The sequence below is a fragment of the Typopeltis vanoorti genome, chromosome 6 (assembly GCF_054136105.1).
Source record: "Typopeltis vanoorti isolate ZY-2024b chromosome 6, IOZ_Tvanoo_1.0, whole genome shotgun sequence".
NCBI lineage: Eukaryota > Metazoa > Arthropoda > Arachnida > Uropygi > Thelyphonidae > Typopeltis > Typopeltis vanoorti.
The window spans coordinates 137,386,360-137,405,188 of NC_143554.1; the positions used below are offsets into that span (position 1 = coordinate 137,386,360).

At 34.8% G+C, this 18,829-nt stretch overlaps 1 protein-coding gene across 1 annotated transcript in view; it reads left to right on the forward strand.

The window, feature by feature from the left end:
• Positions 1-18,000, forward strand: part of LOC150105980 (lysoplasmalogenase TMEM86A-like) — a 55,215-nt gene extending 37,215 nt beyond the window's left edge. Inside the window, exon 3 of the mRNA XM_090393736.1 lies at positions 16,589-18,000. Within this exon, the coding sequence (XP_090249862.1) occupies positions 16,589-17,037 (449 nt within the window). The 3' untranslated portion in view covers positions 17,038-18,000. The remainder of the gene's footprint in view (positions 1-16,588) is intronic.
• The last annotated feature ends 829 nt before the right edge of the window (positions 18,001-18,829 follow it).

Here is an 18,829-nt window from a genome sequence, read left to right on the forward strand (position 1 = left end):
TTATATTTTAACAGGATTCAGCTCCATGTCATGTTGCTGCTGTGTGCAAAAAGTGGTTTCAAGATAATCATATTCCACTGCTGGAATAGCCCAGATCTTAACCCAGTCAAAAATCTGTGGAGCCGACTAAAGAAACTCGTTAGTCAGAAGCAACCCACCAATAAAACCCAATTAATAGAAGCAATAATTCAATCTTGGTTTCACATTATAACAGCTGCAGAACTAAAAAACTTGGTTCACTCCATGGGAAGGCATTGTAAGGTTGTAATTAACACTAAAGGTTACTCAACTAAGTATTAACTCACATTGTGAGAATTTTCGTATATCTCATTTTTTTCTATGTTTCACTTTTCTTCTTTATAACTGCTGTTCTAATAAAAAAAATCCATAAACGTTATTGCATTACATTCTTGATTAAATTATCTTTCCATTGATGTACAATTTTATGATATTATTCCAAAAAAAAGTGATGTTATGAGCCATCAAACCTCAGAAATACACTTTTTCCAAAAGGTTTCCACAATTTTGGCCACTAGTTTAATACCAGTGAAATATTAGGTTTTAAGTTAATAACTAGTTATTTTCTTATCAATTTGTGTTCACATCAATACCATTTAAATCCAATTCAATATGTGTGACAAACGTAAGCTTCCTTCAAGTGTCATCTCCTAGAAGGAGATTGGCAACCTGTCACGGAACCTTTTTCTTTCTTTTGCTGCTCTGGAACATTTTTGGTAATTCAAGCCAGTCCAGTCCTTAATGTCTTCGAACCACATTCTCCTGGGTATACCTCTCCCTCTCTTTCCATCAAATTTCCCTTCTAATATTAATTTCTGAATGCCTTCTTGTCTGGTTAGATGTCCAAAATATTTAAGTTTTCACTCTTTATTTATTTTCATTAATGTTCTTTTCATTTTTGCTTTCTTTAAAACATCTTCGTTCTTCATTTTCTCTGTCCATGGTATTTTCAACATTCTTCTGATGGTCCACATTTCAAAAGCTTCTAATTTTTTCTCTGCTTTATTTAGAGTCCAAGTTTCATTGTTGTAGAGAAGGCTTGACCAGATATAGCATTTTATTAATCTTTTTCTTGTGTCTATATTAATGTCTCTGGATGTTAGAACAGTTTTCATATCAGTAAAGGCTTTTCTTGATATCTCTATTCTTCTTTTTATTTCTTTAAGGGAATTTCCTCTGTCTGTAAACATTTGTCCCAAATATATAAAAGACTGAACCTGTTCAATTTTCTTTTTGTTAACAGTTATATTCAGTTTCTTATTTTTGGTTCTTTTGATATAATCATGCACTTTGTTTTCTTTAGGTTAATAATTGGTCCCATGTCTAAGCTTCTGTTGTAAATTTTGTTTTTTAATTAAGTTTTGAAGATCATCTTCAGATTCAGCTATAAGAACTGTGTCATCCTGCATACCTGAAGTTGTTGAAGTTCCTACCTCCGACTTTTACACCCTTCAGTTCTGAAATATTTTTAAAAACTTGCTCACTATATATATTGTACAGTAAGGGTGATTACACCTTTTTTGATTTCAAAGTTGCCAGCATATGTATTTTTATATCTTATTGAGGCCATTTGATTCCAGTATATATTTGTAATTATATGTAGATCTTTTCCTTTTAACCCATTATTCTGTAGGATATGTATTAATTTCTTGTGATCTATTGAATCAAATGCTTTGGTGTAATCAATAAAACAAAGATATATGCTTTTCTGGTTGTCAAGGCTTCTTTCACATAATGTTTTCAAATTGAAGATTCCTTCTCTTGTACCTTTTGTCTTTTTGAAAACCTGATTGAGTGTCTTTTTCTTTTTAGGATTATTCTCAGTAGTAATTTTGTAACAGGGCTTGTTAAACTTATTAGTCTATGTTCTGTACATTCAAAAGTTCTTGGAATTTTGGGAATAGTGACAAAGATGGATTTCCTTAGATCATCAGGGATGTATCCTGAATCATAGATGGTATTAAAAATAACCTTTAGGTCATTAAGTGTGTTTTCATTTACTTTCTTTAACAATTCAATAGGGATCTGATCAGGGCCTGGTGTTTTACCTGTTTTCATTTGGCTTAGAGCATATTCTATTTCTTCATATGTAATTGGTTCACCATCTATATTTTGTATATCTGGTGCGTCTGTGCGATCAGAGTCAAACAGTTCTTTTCCATATTCTTTCCATCTTTTTATGATATCTTGTGTCTCTAGTAGCATTTTCCATTTTGATCTTTTATACAAGGATTATGGTTGAAAATTTTCTTTTTATTTGTCAGGGCTTGGATTGATTCATGCATTTCTTTACTATTGTGTTTCTTGTCCAATTCCTCTATTTCTTTACATTTTTCATTTAGCCACTTGTCTTTTGCCTTCCTGCATTCATTTTTTATAATTTTACGGAGTATTCTATACTGTTGTGTACTTTTCTTGTTTCGTCTTTTATTCATAAGTTCTAGTATTGATTCAGTCATCCATGATTTTTTCTTATTGTATTTAATTTTCGGGATAACCTCGTTAGCTGTCTTATATATATATTGCACTTCTAAAATTTGACCACCACCTGTTTTCAATTTCCTCTGTGTTACAAAGTATATTGTCTTCTGTTTTATATCCTACATGATCTAATTTCTGAGTTAAACACCATTATGTTGTCAGGTATATTCAGAGCTGTGAAGTCAAGTCTTTCAGTATGATTATTTTTTAGAAATGTTTTTTAGTTTAATTTTTAAAGTGGACACAACAGGGTTATGGTCTCAACCTATATTAGCACCTGGGTATGTTTTTATGTTGGTTATATTATTTTTGTATCTATTATTTATCATTATATGGTGTTGATGGGAATGATTCGTAGTAGAGACAGTTCTAGGTGCCCTCCCACGATGAGTCTTCGGACTCCTTGGAGGTATCAGGAATAAATAATAATAATTATGAAATCTATTTGGTTTCTTATAGAGTTATCTGGGTTTGTCCAAGTATACAGTCTGCGCTTTGGATGTTCAAAGAAAGTATTCATTATGTGCAAGTTGTTTTGAATGCAGAATTGTATCAATCTCTCACCTTTTTCATTTCTGTCGCCTAGTCCAAATTTTCCAACAACTGGATTTTCTTCCCCCTTCTCCAACCTTTGCATTCAAGTCACCCATCACTATGAGTATCTCATTTGATTTTACATATTCTATAGATTTTTGTAAGTTACTATAAAAATCTTCTATTTCTTCATCATTGTGATTCATCGTAGGGGCATAAACCTGGATAATTACGATGTTAAAAGGCTTTGCGGCTAATTTAATAAGTATTATTCTTTCGTTTATGGGCCACAGCCCCATTACAAATTTAAAGATGTCTTTCTTAATCATGAAACCCACTCCATATTCATGCTTCTCTCCACCAGAATATACAAATGTAAATCCATCTTTCTCTAGTTTTCCCATGTTAGAGGACATCTTGTTTCACTAATTCCCATCACATCAACTTTAAGTCTTTTTATTTCCTGTATAAGGTTGTCAAAATTCCCTAGTTTATATAATGTTCTCACATTCCAAGTTCCAATTTTCAAGACTCTGTTTCTTGTTTTCAAACTAGGAATATCAAATGCCAACCTTCCTTTCGGATTTAAGTTGACATCATCATAGAGTGCACTTGCAGTGCTCGTTTTAATCACAGTTTCGGTGTATTCTTCCCTGTAACTATTTACAGCTTGGGACGTTGCAGAGATTCCAACTTCCAAAGCATAGCTTGTAAAATATTTCCGTTTCTTCATGGTCGACTATAGGATAGAGCAATGCCAGCCTATCCATGCATTTAGTTATGTGGTGTAAATAGAACATTGTATCAAGCAATGTAGAGGCACAGGAAGATGATTTGATGTAAAATTAGGTATGAGATAAGGGTGCACATTATCTCCAGTGTGATATTATCTCTAATATCAAAATTGGAGGCATTATTCTCAGCTCCTTATTTTATGCAGATGATTTATTATTATTATTATTATTATTATTACATACCCCCCCCCCAGGGAGTCGTAAGACTCATCGAGGGAGGACATCTACGACTTCTCTACGCAACTATCTCATCATCTCCTCCAACGCCATCTACCACCGATTACCACTAGTATTTTCACAGATAAACACAAAACATTCATCCCCACGCTGGGATTCTAACCTGCAGGTTTTTGGCTGGAGAGCAGATATGGTAACCACTTGGCCAACCAGACTGACATTTATATTTCTAAATAAATCCAGTACCTGTTGACAGGATTTCTTAACTAAATTGAATAACTGCTATAACAAAATATGGCATGAAAATTAACAATAAAAACAAAACTATGAAAACATCATTGTGAAACATGCAGTTCTCTAAATGCAGATGCTGTAGAACAGTGTTTCCCAAACTTCTGGATGTCAGGGCCCCCTTTGAAAAAATTAAAATATTTCATGGCCCCCAACGAAAAAAAATCGTAATATAGACATATATTATTATAATATTTATTGTATTTATATTCAATACAAAACATACAGCGAATATTGCAAAAATCAAAAACAAATATTACATTTTTAGCATCTTACATACACATTTGACATGGCACATTATCTCATATTTTTATATAGATAGATATATTGTTATTGTACATTTGCAGTACAAGCACATGAAACGTAAAACGATTAGTAATAAAGAAAGAATTAAAAACATAAAAGAAGTTTAATAACAATTTAATGCGATGGATGTGTATGAATACTACTACACAAAAAGTCAATATCAGGTGAAATATTTGAAACTGCAATTCTTCGATTTCTGCTTTGAAATGAAACTTATATGAATAAGCATGTATCTACTAATATTCATTAAGCACTGAAATACACAAGAAGCAAAATTTGTGTACCCGCGCCAATGTGTGATTTTTTTCCCAATGAAATATAAAAAATAACAAAAAAGAAATAAATAATAAAAATTAAATACGTTTCTTTTAAGATAAAAAAATCTACTTAGTCTTAAAACATTTTCAATTTGTTTTCATTATTTCATGGCCCCCTCAACAAAACCTATGGCCCCCAAGGGGGCCGCGGCCCACAGTTTGGGAAGCGCTGCTGTAGAAGACTGAAATATAAGAGCTGACAGTATTGGAGTCTTGGCAGATAAGACTAATTTGGAAAAAAATTGTCGATCAGAAGTTGATAATATAAAACTTGTGTATTACCATCCCATTGTCCTATACATTCCTTGAGGGTACATGTTAGGAATTTGATTATTGAGAACTTGAATTCTTATCAGATCTGGTTAAAGCATCAGAGGATCTATTCATGATTGCATTGCCCTCCAGTTTGATGTGGGAACGCTTATTTAAAAATTTGTTGAGCTACAAAACAGGGAATTGACTCTTGAGCAGTAGTGTGGTGTCATATTGAATGGAAGATAAATGGATAAATGGGTATCATTATGCAGAATATCAATAAGAAGAAAATGTATAGGAAATTTCAGGAAAAGAGTGGTAAGAAGAATAAAATAAAAGGTGAAAGAGTCATAAACACGAAGAAAGTTCCAATTATGAAAAGCATTGCTGGCTTTGTCGGCCATGTCGATATCATCTCTATTTTCCAGCATATTGGCCGAAGTTTGAATCTTCTTGTGGTATGTTTGTGAAAGTCTTTAGGTGATGTGGATGATTATCATTAAGTGTTTTAAGACTGCCATACCACGGCAGACATGTTTTTATGTAGTTACCACCCACAAAAGGTTATTACTAAACCTATAGTACATTTGTACCATGGGTGGACAAGAATTTTTTTTTTTTTCCATTTCTGTCAGTTATATATTTTTTGTGATTGTTTATTTATTTTTACTTTGTCTGGAAACTGCTCTAGAGACCAAACATAGAACTTTCCCAGCCACTTGAGGCCTTGAATAAGTGGGGAGGTGGTCTCACACCAGGCAGTGAAATTCATCTTCCACCTAAGTAGTAAGATTTCTATATTAACTCTTGGTCTACTCATAGTACTAACATGCTATAGCTGTACAGCCTTTTTTGTCTGAGATTTTCATCAAAAACAAGTTAAAGCAGTTGAGTCTTTTTGATATTTAGCAAGTAAAAGATAGAATGGTTGTGAATGAATGAACTATTTTACTTCTCTCATCTGATTGTAACTAACATGGTACTTTATGTTGTGCTTGAGGCAAGAGGAAAGGACAGCGGTGTATGTAATATATGGGGTTGCCCATAAGTAATGAAGCTTAGTAGAAGTGGCGTTTGCACTCTATGACGCTTGACCGCACGAAGAAAGACTTATAAATCTGAGTCTATTCGCTGACTGGAGGAACATTTTCTCTAAGCCAAAGATCAATTAAAACATTTAAACCTCTTCGTGGATTATGGGTCACATTATATGTATATATGAATTGGGTATATTTAAGAGCTTATTGCAACATCTTCATTCAAACATATCGGTAGAGTTAGATAGGGTTCAACATGTACTAAGGGAATCTGCTGATGAATTGAATCCTGAGCAGAGTATGTTACCAAAGGAATGAAAAAACAAAAGTACATTAAGATGGAATTTTCATGTGGCACCATCATAATATCCTGTGCCCTCCCCCTACAGGTGGTACATATTAGGAAAAAGAGAGACAAATGCAAGTGTGGTGATTTGCACTTGCTGATGATCTCAAAATGATGGGTCTCCCAAATTTTTGGCTGGGTGATGCAGCTAGCTCATTTAAGTTTGGCTAACATAGTTCTGTGGTGGATTTCAGAAATAGTCCGTCTGATTTGAATCTGTTTCTATATAGGAAGGTCTTCTTCCATTGAATCGGTGATCTCTATCCATGACATGGTCAGACACTCTGAAGTGACTATAGTGCAGATGGACATGTTTTCTGTGTTCATCCAGATGGATGTTGGCAGTTTTTCCTGTTTATCCAAAGTATTGATGCTTGCAGCAGCAAGGGATACTGTAGACTGCAGGATAGTCCAGAAGGCAGAAAGAATCTATTTGAAAAGTTAAACCATATAATCTTAGGCCTCCCTGGATTTATGAATTACCAAAAAATACACAAACAGAATGTTCCCCTGACACCCATAGAAGATAGTGTTGGTTCTCCTACTTTTAAAGTGGCCAAACACTTAGCTAATGCTATCTCTCATAAAAGCTGTGCACTTCAAACCGTGCTTGTCAGATATGATTCTCTGAGATGCTGACATTGCGGCAAGTTTTGATATAGTATCCCTTAAAAGAAATCTCATAACTCATTGAAGACTCTCTATCCTTCAGACATATTAGCTTATTCACCTTCACTATTAATCCTAGCTGTTATACCCAGTGTTATATCTGTAATTCATCGGCTGTATTATTGTTATATCCTTACTTTCATATAATGTTATTTCGTAAGTTCAATCTTATTATACAATAATTTACTGTCTCTAGAATCTATCCTTTAGCTTACTCAAAACTTTGTACAATCAAAGTCCTACCGGCTACTCTATTGTTATGTCGCTATCTCTCTATGTTATATCTTATTCCACCTCTATAATAACTCTCCTTCTAATCTATTGTCGTGCTCCTAAAATACTAATTCAGATTTGTTTCCTCTTCAGATATTGGCAAAATTTATATTTCGCTGCGCCAGCCAATATCCTATAACAGAAGAGACTCTTGTTCAGGGAAATAATTCAAAATTTAAAAGGATACACACAATAATTTATCTCACACTACCGCTGTGCAGATTCAGTTAGCAGTTGTAGACTGAATCTCACTTAAACAATTATATCTAAGTTCCTTCCCTCCAAAAAGGTTCAATTTCATAAGTGGTGGTTTGAATTCGTAATCAGGTATAAGGTACAAAACATGTTTATTGGAAAAACATAAAACATTTACAGTTATGTGAGTTTAAATACTCAATGAATCAAAATTCACTCTAAATTAAGGGTAATACTAAAGCACAGTGAATCAGAGCAAGTTAAATCCTTCGATTATGAAAGGATAAGATTAGCTTTAAGCAAAGTACTACTACTATATAATTCCCTTCACAAGTTACTCACAGAATACTTATTTAACACTTTCATTAATACTCTATCAATGATTACCTTAATTCTAAATTTTATCTAAGCAAGTCTAGCCATTCACAAATCACTGCCTATTTAACAACTCTTCTTTGCTCCACAAGGGCTTAATTAATTCAGTCAAATTCTCACAAAGTTCTCTACTAGTGTCCTTTAGTTACAACACACACAAATTTCCTTGTCTTCTAAACAAATTTTAACATAGAACGAAAACTCTTACATTACTGGATCTTCTCAGATTTCATGCCGCCATCTCATGTAGGTCTGGATTACCTTACTGCATATTCTTCGGCTGTCTTTGCACCTGGCAATGTACTACGCTTTTTCTTCTAATCGTTTCCGACTGTTGCGTGCTGTCTGCCGCTCCGCAGGAAACTTTCTCTCATGGGACATTCTCCTAAGGCTCGATTCCCATAGGCTGTCATATCGCGATCAGCTCCGCTTGAAAATCTTCAAGCATTCTCAAGAAAAGAACCTGCCGTCCGTCATTACCGTAGCTGACCCACCGCTCTCTCACGAACTCTCCAACAAACTCCCCCCTAAAACTCGAATCCAGCACTCGAAGATCGAAAGGTCCAAAGGCCTCTTAAAACAGCGTGCTTCGTCTTTTATTCGCCCTATTCGGGTGCCCTCTATTCAATGCGGTTTTCACCCATGAATTCCATCATTCATGCCCCTTGGGTGATCCAACATTCTCGCTAACCTGTCTGGTTACATTATTCTAGGAAGGCGCTCTGAAGTCATATTTCTGCGTAGGTATAGCCTCCATCGCTACGCTCGACTTATACCGATTGTACGTGATTATTCCGGATTACTATTATAAATTTTTCTCAGAATTTCGCAAAGTACTAGACAGCTCACTTGGGAATTACAAATAACCTAAAATTAACTCTCGCTATATTGCACACATGGACGATACATTATTACAAAACATAAAGCAACACTTTATAATTATTAGTCGATGTGCAGATATCTCCTTAATAAGTAGTAGTTTGTCATGTTGAATTCTGAATAAAGAATTTACTTGTAAAGCTCTGCATTCAGGATCTAACACCAGCAAGGAAAAACCTACAAGCAGACTGAAGGCACAGCTACGCCCCCCCCCTCCTCCAGTGCCAGTCTTTTTGTGGAACAATTTGAAAACACAACCCTAAACTCTGTCCCCCACTCAAACCCACATGGCTGTGCTTCATTGATGACATGTTCATTTGGCCACACAGTGAGTATCCTCACTGTGTGGCCAAATGAAGGCCACACAGGATACTGTGTGACTACCTAATTGATTCTTATCTTTTTTGGTATTCAGAAAATCTACCAACACTGGTTGGTAGATCCTCCACATGTGACACCACCACTCCTCCCCACAGTGTTGTATCAAAACCTTAGCAAACAAGAGTTAGAACAGTCTTAGGACCATAACAGTCTCTCTCCACAGAAATCATTCGCTTTCAGGAAACGTTTTTGGCCAATGGCTTCCTCAACAGAATCAAGATCTCTCTGTCCATCCTCTTCCCCAAACCAGCACACAAAATCCATTTCCTACATTCTGGGTATCTCATGGGAAAAAATAAAAAATAGCATGCCTTCTTAGAAAGTATTACACAGATGTTCTACCAAAAACTTGCTACCCTTATCTACTCATTTAAAAATCCTCTCTACCATCTGGACCATCCTACAGTATCCCCTTACTCCTGCAGGCATGAATATGTTGGACAAACATCTGTCTAGATGAATACATTACAATGTCGTTTACACTACAGTCACTCCAGAGTGACTGACACTGCTGTGGATACATAGCACCAGTGGAAGATCTTTCTCTCTCTTTTTTTCTATATTGAAACATTCAAATCAGGCCATTTCTGGAATCTGCCACAGCACTACAATGTTCTCCAAACTTCAACAAATTCAGCTGCATCACACTGCCAAAAATCAGAGAGGCGATCGTTTTGAGAGCTTCAAACATTCTCAGTATATGTTTGTGCCTCTGAAGATTCTTTTGTGACTAAGGTGAAATACTGACTGAGTTAATTATCTAAAATAAATTTAGGTAATTAACTCGGCACATAAATTTAGATAAATAAGCTAATAATTAATTATTAGCTTATTTAAAGGAATTTGTTTAAACGAAACATATTTGGTCGTTTATATAATTCAAATACAAACTTATTTATTAATTACTGATCATTTATGAAAAACAAAACTGCATTAGAGCCTACCAGTTTTGCCAGCAAACTGTCTGGCTTTTTCAAGGTGTTTACCAGAGACATGAAAACTAGTAAATGCAAATTGAAAGGAACATAAAAAACGTTGTAAACCAACTAGTAGCTAAGGTTGAGGACTTATTGTTCTTATTCAATATCACGCATGCGTGTTTGTTGTAAACGTGTAATGTGATTACTGGCTAGCTGTAGTTCAGATTGATTTAGAGAGAGGATCAGGTTTTTCCACGAACTGTTTAGGATTGCACCCTGATCTCTGTTGAGATTTCCACCGGTTATTAACACTATTGCGGCTTCCTTGAATAAACGATGTCCGTAGTCGTCAACCAGATATGGCATGGGGCTGTTTTGCACTCTATCATGTGGTTAGATGTACAGAAATGATGTGCTAAGCCGAAGAGATACTTCTGTTGTGGTTTACATCACCAACATGTTCTTTTTGTCTGATTTCTAAATTCAGTGAAGTTTGTCCGATGTAGGCAAGTCCACAGGAGCAAGGAATGTAATATACTCTTGGATATTTGTAGAAAGGCACCTTATCTTTTGGGTATCCTAAAACTTGTCTAATGCTGGTGGTTGGTTTGAAGACCACTCTGATGTTGTAGGCTCTTAGTATTCTGGCTATTTGATAAGAAATTGACTTGATGAAAGGGATCACTACAGTAGAAATGTGCTGGGAGCATGATTCTTCTTGTCTGGGGTGGTCATTGTATAGATATTTTTTGATGTTTTGAGGATATCCATTTTGTGATAATGTGTTGGCCATTAGTAAGAGTTCAGTCTGTGTATCATCTTCTTCTGATATAAACTTTCTGGCCCTATATTTCAACATGTGGATAATGCTCAGTTTGTGTGTCTTGTGATGGTTTGAAGTATAATGAAGATATCTTCCAGTATCTGTGGGCTTTCTGTAAATAGATAATTTGACACTATTTGATTGTTTCTTTATCATGATGTCTAAAAAATTTTTTTTGTAAATAAAATCCAAGCCATTAAGATTGCACCAACAGACATGCTAGCCAGGCTAGATGTTGTATCCCTTTTCACCAATATACCAGTAGAAGAGGTAATAAACATCATCCAAGATCTCTTTCCTCTAGACATCACACAGATGTTTAGACACTGCCTTCAATCTAATTTCTTCAAGGTTAACAACACCATATACCAACAATTGAGAAGCCCACTATCACCATCTTGTGCAGACTTTTTCATGAAAAAACTTGAAAAAGAAATTCTCTCCACAATCTCCCCTAGACGATCTACATGGTGGAGATATGTTGACGATATCTTCATTATATGGCAAGACAGCTTAGAACACCTAAAATCGTTTGTGGATAAAATCAACTCAATACATAACAAGATAAAATTCACTCTGGAAGTGGAAAACAACAACCAACTGCATTTTTTAGACATCTTGATAAAGAAGCAATCAAATAGTGTCAAATTATCTATTTACAGAAAGCCTACAGATACTGGAAGATATCTTCATTATACTTCAAACCATCACAAGACACACAAACTGAGCATTATCCACATGTTGAAATATAAGGCCAGAAAGTTTATATCAGAAGAAGAGGATACACAGACTCAACTCTCACTAATAGCCAACACATTATCAGAGAATGGATATCCTCAAAACATCAAAAAATATCTATACAGTGACAACCCCAGACAAGAAGAATCATGCTCCCAGCACATTTCTACTGTAGTGATCCCTTTCATCAAGTCAATTTCTTACCAAATAGCCAGAATACTAAGAGCCTACAACATCAGAGTGGTCTTCAAACCAACCACCAGCATCAGACAAGTTTTAGGATCCCCAAGAGATAAGGTGCCTTTCTACAAATATCCAAGAGTATATTACATTCCTTGCTCCTGTGGTCTTGCCTACATCGGACAAACTTCACGGAGTTTAGAAATCAGACAAAAAGAACATGTTGGTGATGTAAACCCCAACAGAAGTATCTCTTCTGGCTTAGCCCATCATTTCTGTACATCTAACCACACAATAGAGTGGCAAAACAGCTCCATATCTGGTTGACGACTACAGACATCGTTTATTCAAGGAAGCCGCAATAGTGTTAATAACCGGTGGAAACCTCAACAGAGATCAGGGTGCAATCCTAAACAGTTCGTGGAAAAACCTGATATCCTCTCTCTAAATCAATCTGAACTACAACTAGCCAGTAATCATATTACACGTTTACAACAAACACGCATGCGTGATAATAAGAACAATAAGTCCTCTCTGTCACGCGAATGTGTAACCTTAGCTACTAGTTGGTTTACGTTTTTTATGTTCCTTTCAATTTGCATTTACTAGTTTTCATGTCTCCATAAACGCCTTGAAAAAGCCAGACAGTTTGCTGGCAAAACTGGTAGACTCTAATGTAGTTTTGTTTTTCGTAAATGGTCAATAATTAATAAATAAGTTTGTATTTGAAAGGAGTCTGTTTTATTCCACAAAACATTAACATAAAAAGTGACTGTACCTACTTATGCATTCTGTAGAATATCACATAAATATTCATATAAACTTAAGAAAAGGGGAATTAAAAATAAACTAGTTGCTTACTAATGGATATTGAAGTTTCATGGAGAGACAAGTGAGAGTTACCATTAAAGTACTACAGCTACATCCTTGCACTGTTGCACTTCACTTTGTAGAAGAGAGAGAAAGAGGTCCATTTGTTTTATCTTGTTTCAGATAAGGTCTATGCTATAATTAATTTTTCAATAATTAAAAATCTAAAGGAAGGTTTCAATCTGTCTCTTGACACATATCGATTGACTTGTTAATACTGCATCTGATTGATGCAGTACTAACAATCATGTTCCAGCTATGTGGTTCAAACTGTTTGAATTCAGATAGTTTAAAGCATATGGCTGGAGCTTTGTTAAAATTTCATTTGTCACATTACACTTTGTTTATTGCCGAAAATTTCAGTTTCATGTTTTTTTTTTTTCAACTATATATATTTATTAGATTCATATAAATAGAATGTAAAGATATGCATAGTAACATAAACAAAGAAAAAGCAAAAAAGTACCAAAGAAACAAATAACTATATACAAATCTATAGTGGAGTTAAAAGAGCAAAGGCAGGTATGATGATGCATGTTGTTGACTGCCATCGACTAATTTTACTCTTTTTCCTCATTCAGAAATTTGCTTAGACCAATACAATCATTTTTTTCACTTGTTCTGTTTGAGATCAGTTGGAAAGCTGTACTTGCAAATGAGTCAATATAAGAACTGTGCAGGTGAAAGGCTCTGAAATGCATAGATTAACAAACTTCATCGATACAGGAAGTATCATTATGGGTGATTTCAACTATGAGGGGATGTATTGGGAAACTATCATGTTGATCAACTCTTACGCAACTATAATACTTGTTTTATACAACATTACAGGGTACCAAATTAGCCTTTTTATATTTTTTGCCCATTGCAATTTGAATCGTTTCACTCTGTCAAATGTAGACTCTCATGTGTTGTTTTGCTCTGTGGATGCTGGTGTAAAATCCGACACAATATAAGCCAGTCAATAAACATCCTTTTATAATTTAGTTTTGTTTGGTGTTTAATACTATTTAAATACCTTATGAATGTAAGGGGGGGGGGGATGAAGACTGGTGAGAGAGGGGGGCACCCGTAAGATAAGGGAAAGACAATTTATAGTTACTAAGGGATAACTACCTTAAAGAGCATGTAGCACTAGATCCAATATTCTTTCGAAGGCACAAGAATATTGGATCTAGTAATAGTATCTGAGAATATGTACCTAAATGAGATGTCTTTTTCTTCCTCCATTTTTTTCATTTATTTATTTGTTTGTTTGTTTTTTTTGTCAATCTCATGTGAGATTTTGCAGAACCTATAGCACTTGCCTGACCATCAGAGCTGTGTGGGGAAAGTGAAGTCTTTCATGTCTGGAGGACTGGAAGGAATAAAAGAGAAGGATGAGAATTTAGTTTGGTATGTTTGGAGGTGTACAGAAAATGGATGTTGCAAGTTCAATGAACAACACCCTTGAAAATACTTGTACTGTTTCACCTTTATGACTTCCACATCTGTGAGATAGTGTCTAGAGTAAGTCAGTGAGATGGATCATCATTTAAATGATCACCTCTTCTGGACAGCACTGGGCATTTTTAATATGGAGTTGTTTTTGATACACCACTCCATATGTGAGAACGGTATTTTAAGGTGGCATGGATTTGGGATTTATAATATAAGAAATAGTGTCTTGAGAGGAAAAGGTCACCTAGTTTTTTTATGGATGCAAAGGGGGAAGACTAGGGATGTATTTATGCCATGGAAGACCACATAACTTTCCCACTTCACTGAAATATGGCAAGGAGATCAGTGTTAAGGCATTGATTTGCAGAATACTTTGTATATTTGGATATGAGCACTGCAAAGTTTATCAAATGAAAATGAGCAATGAAACATGCTATTGTCAGCAAAACTATGAATTTGAGTTGTTTATGAATTGGAGAGAGTGATCCAAAGTATAGACTTCTGGGTACTTCAGCATTGCTGGGGAAATCTGAGGAAAGGAAAGAAGCCATCCACCATTACACATAGTGAATGACCAGAGAGGAAATTTAGCAATCCAGCTGTAAAGGGTAGATAGTAAACATTACACATAATGAATGACCAGAGAGGAAATTTAGCAATCCAGCTGTAAAGGGTAGATAGTAAACCATACATTTGGCAAGTAGGCCTTTGTGCCAGACCTGTGTCATTGATGGAAGGAAAACATACCCACACTGATTGTCCAGACAGCTACACAGGTTTTACCAAAGCTTTCATAGATGGATGATATTGGCAAAATCTGCTCTAAATCACAAGTGGCAGGATCTTTACTTTTTAATGAATAACTTATGGTGGTCCTCTAGGTGGGGAAATTGATAGCTGGGAACTTTTCCCATTATTTTTGATAGCCAAGTATAGTGGGAAAATAGATGGTGGCATTTATCTCCATTCTTTGGAATGGGTCGGATAATAGATTTGTTTCCATGCCTTAGGGTAGATAACAGATGACTGAAAAATTTAAAGATAGCCAGCCTGGTTGGCCAAGTGGTTAGCATATCTGCTTTCCAGCCAAAAGGCTGCGGGTTCGAATCCCGCCGTGGAATGGATGTTTGTGATTGTCTATGAAAGCACTAGTGGTGGTAGATGCCGTTGGTGTTAGATGATGAAGGTTGGTGGAGTAGTGAGATGAAGAGAAGTAGAGTTGATACCCTCCCTTGATGAGTCTTTGGACTCCCTGGAGGTGTGATATAATAATAATAGTGCAAGATGGGCATAGTTTATGTGCACTATTATGATTTCCAGTTGTGATGGATATCATCAGCAGCAGAAGATTGTTGGTCAGACTTCGGGAATTTTCTAATGTCTTTTGGATGGAAGATTAGACGTGACATGCAGTGAGCAGTTCCTGGTAAAGTGGTATACTCTGCTTTAATTATCATTGCAGGAGGATGATGCCTTGGGGATTGGCCTTTTCATTTGGCAATGTGTGCAATGGCATCATCTGGATGCAGGTGATATATGGGTGGGCAGAAGTTGTGCCTGATCTAGTAAGTAGGTGCTGTGATGAAGGGAATGAAAAAATATTAGATAGAAGAGGCTGGAGAATACAAAACATTGATAGGAAGAGAAATAACGTTAGTTGGAGTTGCTTGTAATTATAGCTGAATTATCTTAGGCTATAAGGTCAATGTGTTATGTCTGTAAATTGTGTGTTCTGGCCAGCTTTCCTGTTTTGCAAGATGAAAAATGCTGAGGAGAAAAGTGCTACTATCTCTACTATAATGATGCCCACTTAAGATAAATATGAGTATAGTTGAACTCTTACTATACAGACCCATAGCAACCACAGGAATATTTCTTATAGTGGATAGTTTGCTAAGCATTTTCTTTATCTTTAGAATGATATCAGATCTACGGGTTTTCTGTTGGGGCTTTTGGTGATTTGTTATGGTGAGAGAGTTTATAATGTTGTTTGCTGTACTACAAGTTGATTATTTCAGAAATGTATCACCTAAATGAGAACTTATTTGTATTATTGCCAAAAAGCAGTGTGAAATTTAAGTTCTTTTATTGTGCAAAAATTCATCAGAATTTCTCAGTGTAAAACTTGTCTTATGCTTTATGTGCTCCTTTTCCTTTCATTGAACATATTGACATTTTAAAAAGGGGGATGGTCTTGTTATTTTCCTGTTTAATATAGAACTATAAATAATACTTCTTGATACATTTGTGTCAGATGTATAATTTAAAATTTACTTTTGTTTTTATTAGGGACATATACTGTGCTAGTACCTGTATACATTTTCTTGTTGATGTTCATGGTTTGGAGAGCAGTGGCAAGAGTTCAACTCTTTGAAGATCTCTGGACTTGGACAAAGTTGTGTTCTTGTGGAGGTGGAATACTCTTTGCTCTTTCAGACACATTAATTGGTATAACTATGTTTTGTATGCCTATTCCATATGCACAACATTTAATAATGGTGACATATTATGCTGCACAATTGGGAATAGCTCTTTCAGTAGTGGATAGCACTGCCATAGCAGTAATCAGTGCTGCACATACTACACAGAATAGCAATTCATGTTGCACACTTCTACAGGAAAACAAACAAGCATCTTCCAATGGCAAACCATGCCAGCTACCACTAAAAGGAGTTTCCAACACGGTAAATACATTGTCAAATTTCACTACAATACCATCTCATTCAAAACACAAATGAGAATTACTGTATTTATTATTTTAAATGAATCTTCCTTGGACAAGTTGTTTTAAGGATCGGAATTCCATAAATGTCTTGTATAGTTTAAAAGGTATAATTTATATCCATTCTGCTCATTTATTAAACATGACAGGTATAAATATTGTTTTATTAATGAAATGCAGAATTGATAAATTCTGCATTCTCCTTATACTCTACTAAAACTTCATTTTTTGGTTTCTTTGTGTATTATTTCTTATTAGATAAGAATTTTAAAAGGGAGTGAAACCTTTTTTAGTGTATTTGGTTTTATTACCAAAGTATTATTTTTAAGTAAACTTTTTTAAATTGTCATGATTTTCATTGTTTGAAAGAGAAGAAATTTAGTGAGTTAGTTTGATGTAGCTTACAAATGGCCAGAAGCTATTTAATATATTTTTTTTTATAATTTAATGCTAAATATTTCTCATTCTTTGTTATTTATAAGACGCCATAATTAAGGCTGCTTAAATACCTTCGTTAGTGAATGAAATGTGTTATTCTAAAAAATGCACTTTGTCGAATCATTATTTCATAGTGTTACTGTTTGTTACGTAAAATTGCCAGTGAAGTTGTGAAGTTTTGCTGTACATTCTTTAAAGTTTCATATAAATGTATATTTTCAGAGGAATATAAAAAAAATTTATGCATGTTTATAACTTGTATTTGAAACAATATTTTAATAGTATAGTATTAATCCTGATTTTTGAGGCTACATGATTTATTTTATAATGTTATAAAAAATTCAATTAGCATATATCTAAAATAAGAGGTTATTCATAAAGCCTAATACAAAAACACTTTTCCTCTTCGAATTTACACACACACACATATTTGTTTCGTTATGTAGCTTATTTTCTTATTATTTGTTATGTGCTATAGTTTTCACTCTTTCATGTCCTGAGTAAACAGGTATATGTTAAGAAATGGCCTGTATGTATTTGAAGTGTCAGATCAAATTAATCATTAGTGCAGGATTACTTATTTGTTCAACTACTGCATCAAGTTATTAGATGAGTTTTTTTTTTTTTTTTTTCATACATTGCTTTTAATGTATTATGGGCCATTCCATTTTAATTTTTTTGATCTCTGGACACAGAGGAATGCCGAAAAGAATTTGATATGCACAAAAATCTCAGATAACAGAAATATCTCACTGGGAGTAAACATAGGTTGCTATTCAGGCCATTGGTTATTTCAAGAGCAATTCAAAATGAGTAGTGCATGAGAGAGAGAAAAGAGATAGATTTGAAAATTGAGCTTCTTTTAATGTGAAAATCAAAACTTTAGTGCATTAGTATAATATCATGTATAGTCTAATGGTTAGAAAATCCAAAAAAAAAAAAAAAAAAACTACTGTAGAGACCAAACATAGAAATGTTTTTCAAGATATACTTTAGGCTTTTGATATGCAGGGTGGTGGAGTCTTGCATCTGGCAGCAGATTTTGTTTACTACCCAAATGAACACTTTTTTTTTTTTTTTGTTCAGAAGCATTTATATACATGGTGAGATTCAAATCCAGAATCTGGTAGTTGGAAAGAACAGTAAATTTAGGCAATTGTTTAGAAATTCCTCTGCTGCACAATATATAAACAACTTCTTATTATTATTATTATTCCTGATACCTCCAAGGAGTCCGAAGACTCATCGAGGGAGGACATCTTCAACTGTCTCTACACCTTATCTCTACTACCAATCAACGCCATCTACCACCCACCTCCAACACCACCACAACTAGTAATTTTTGTCTGTAAATTGCGTGTGTTCTGAAG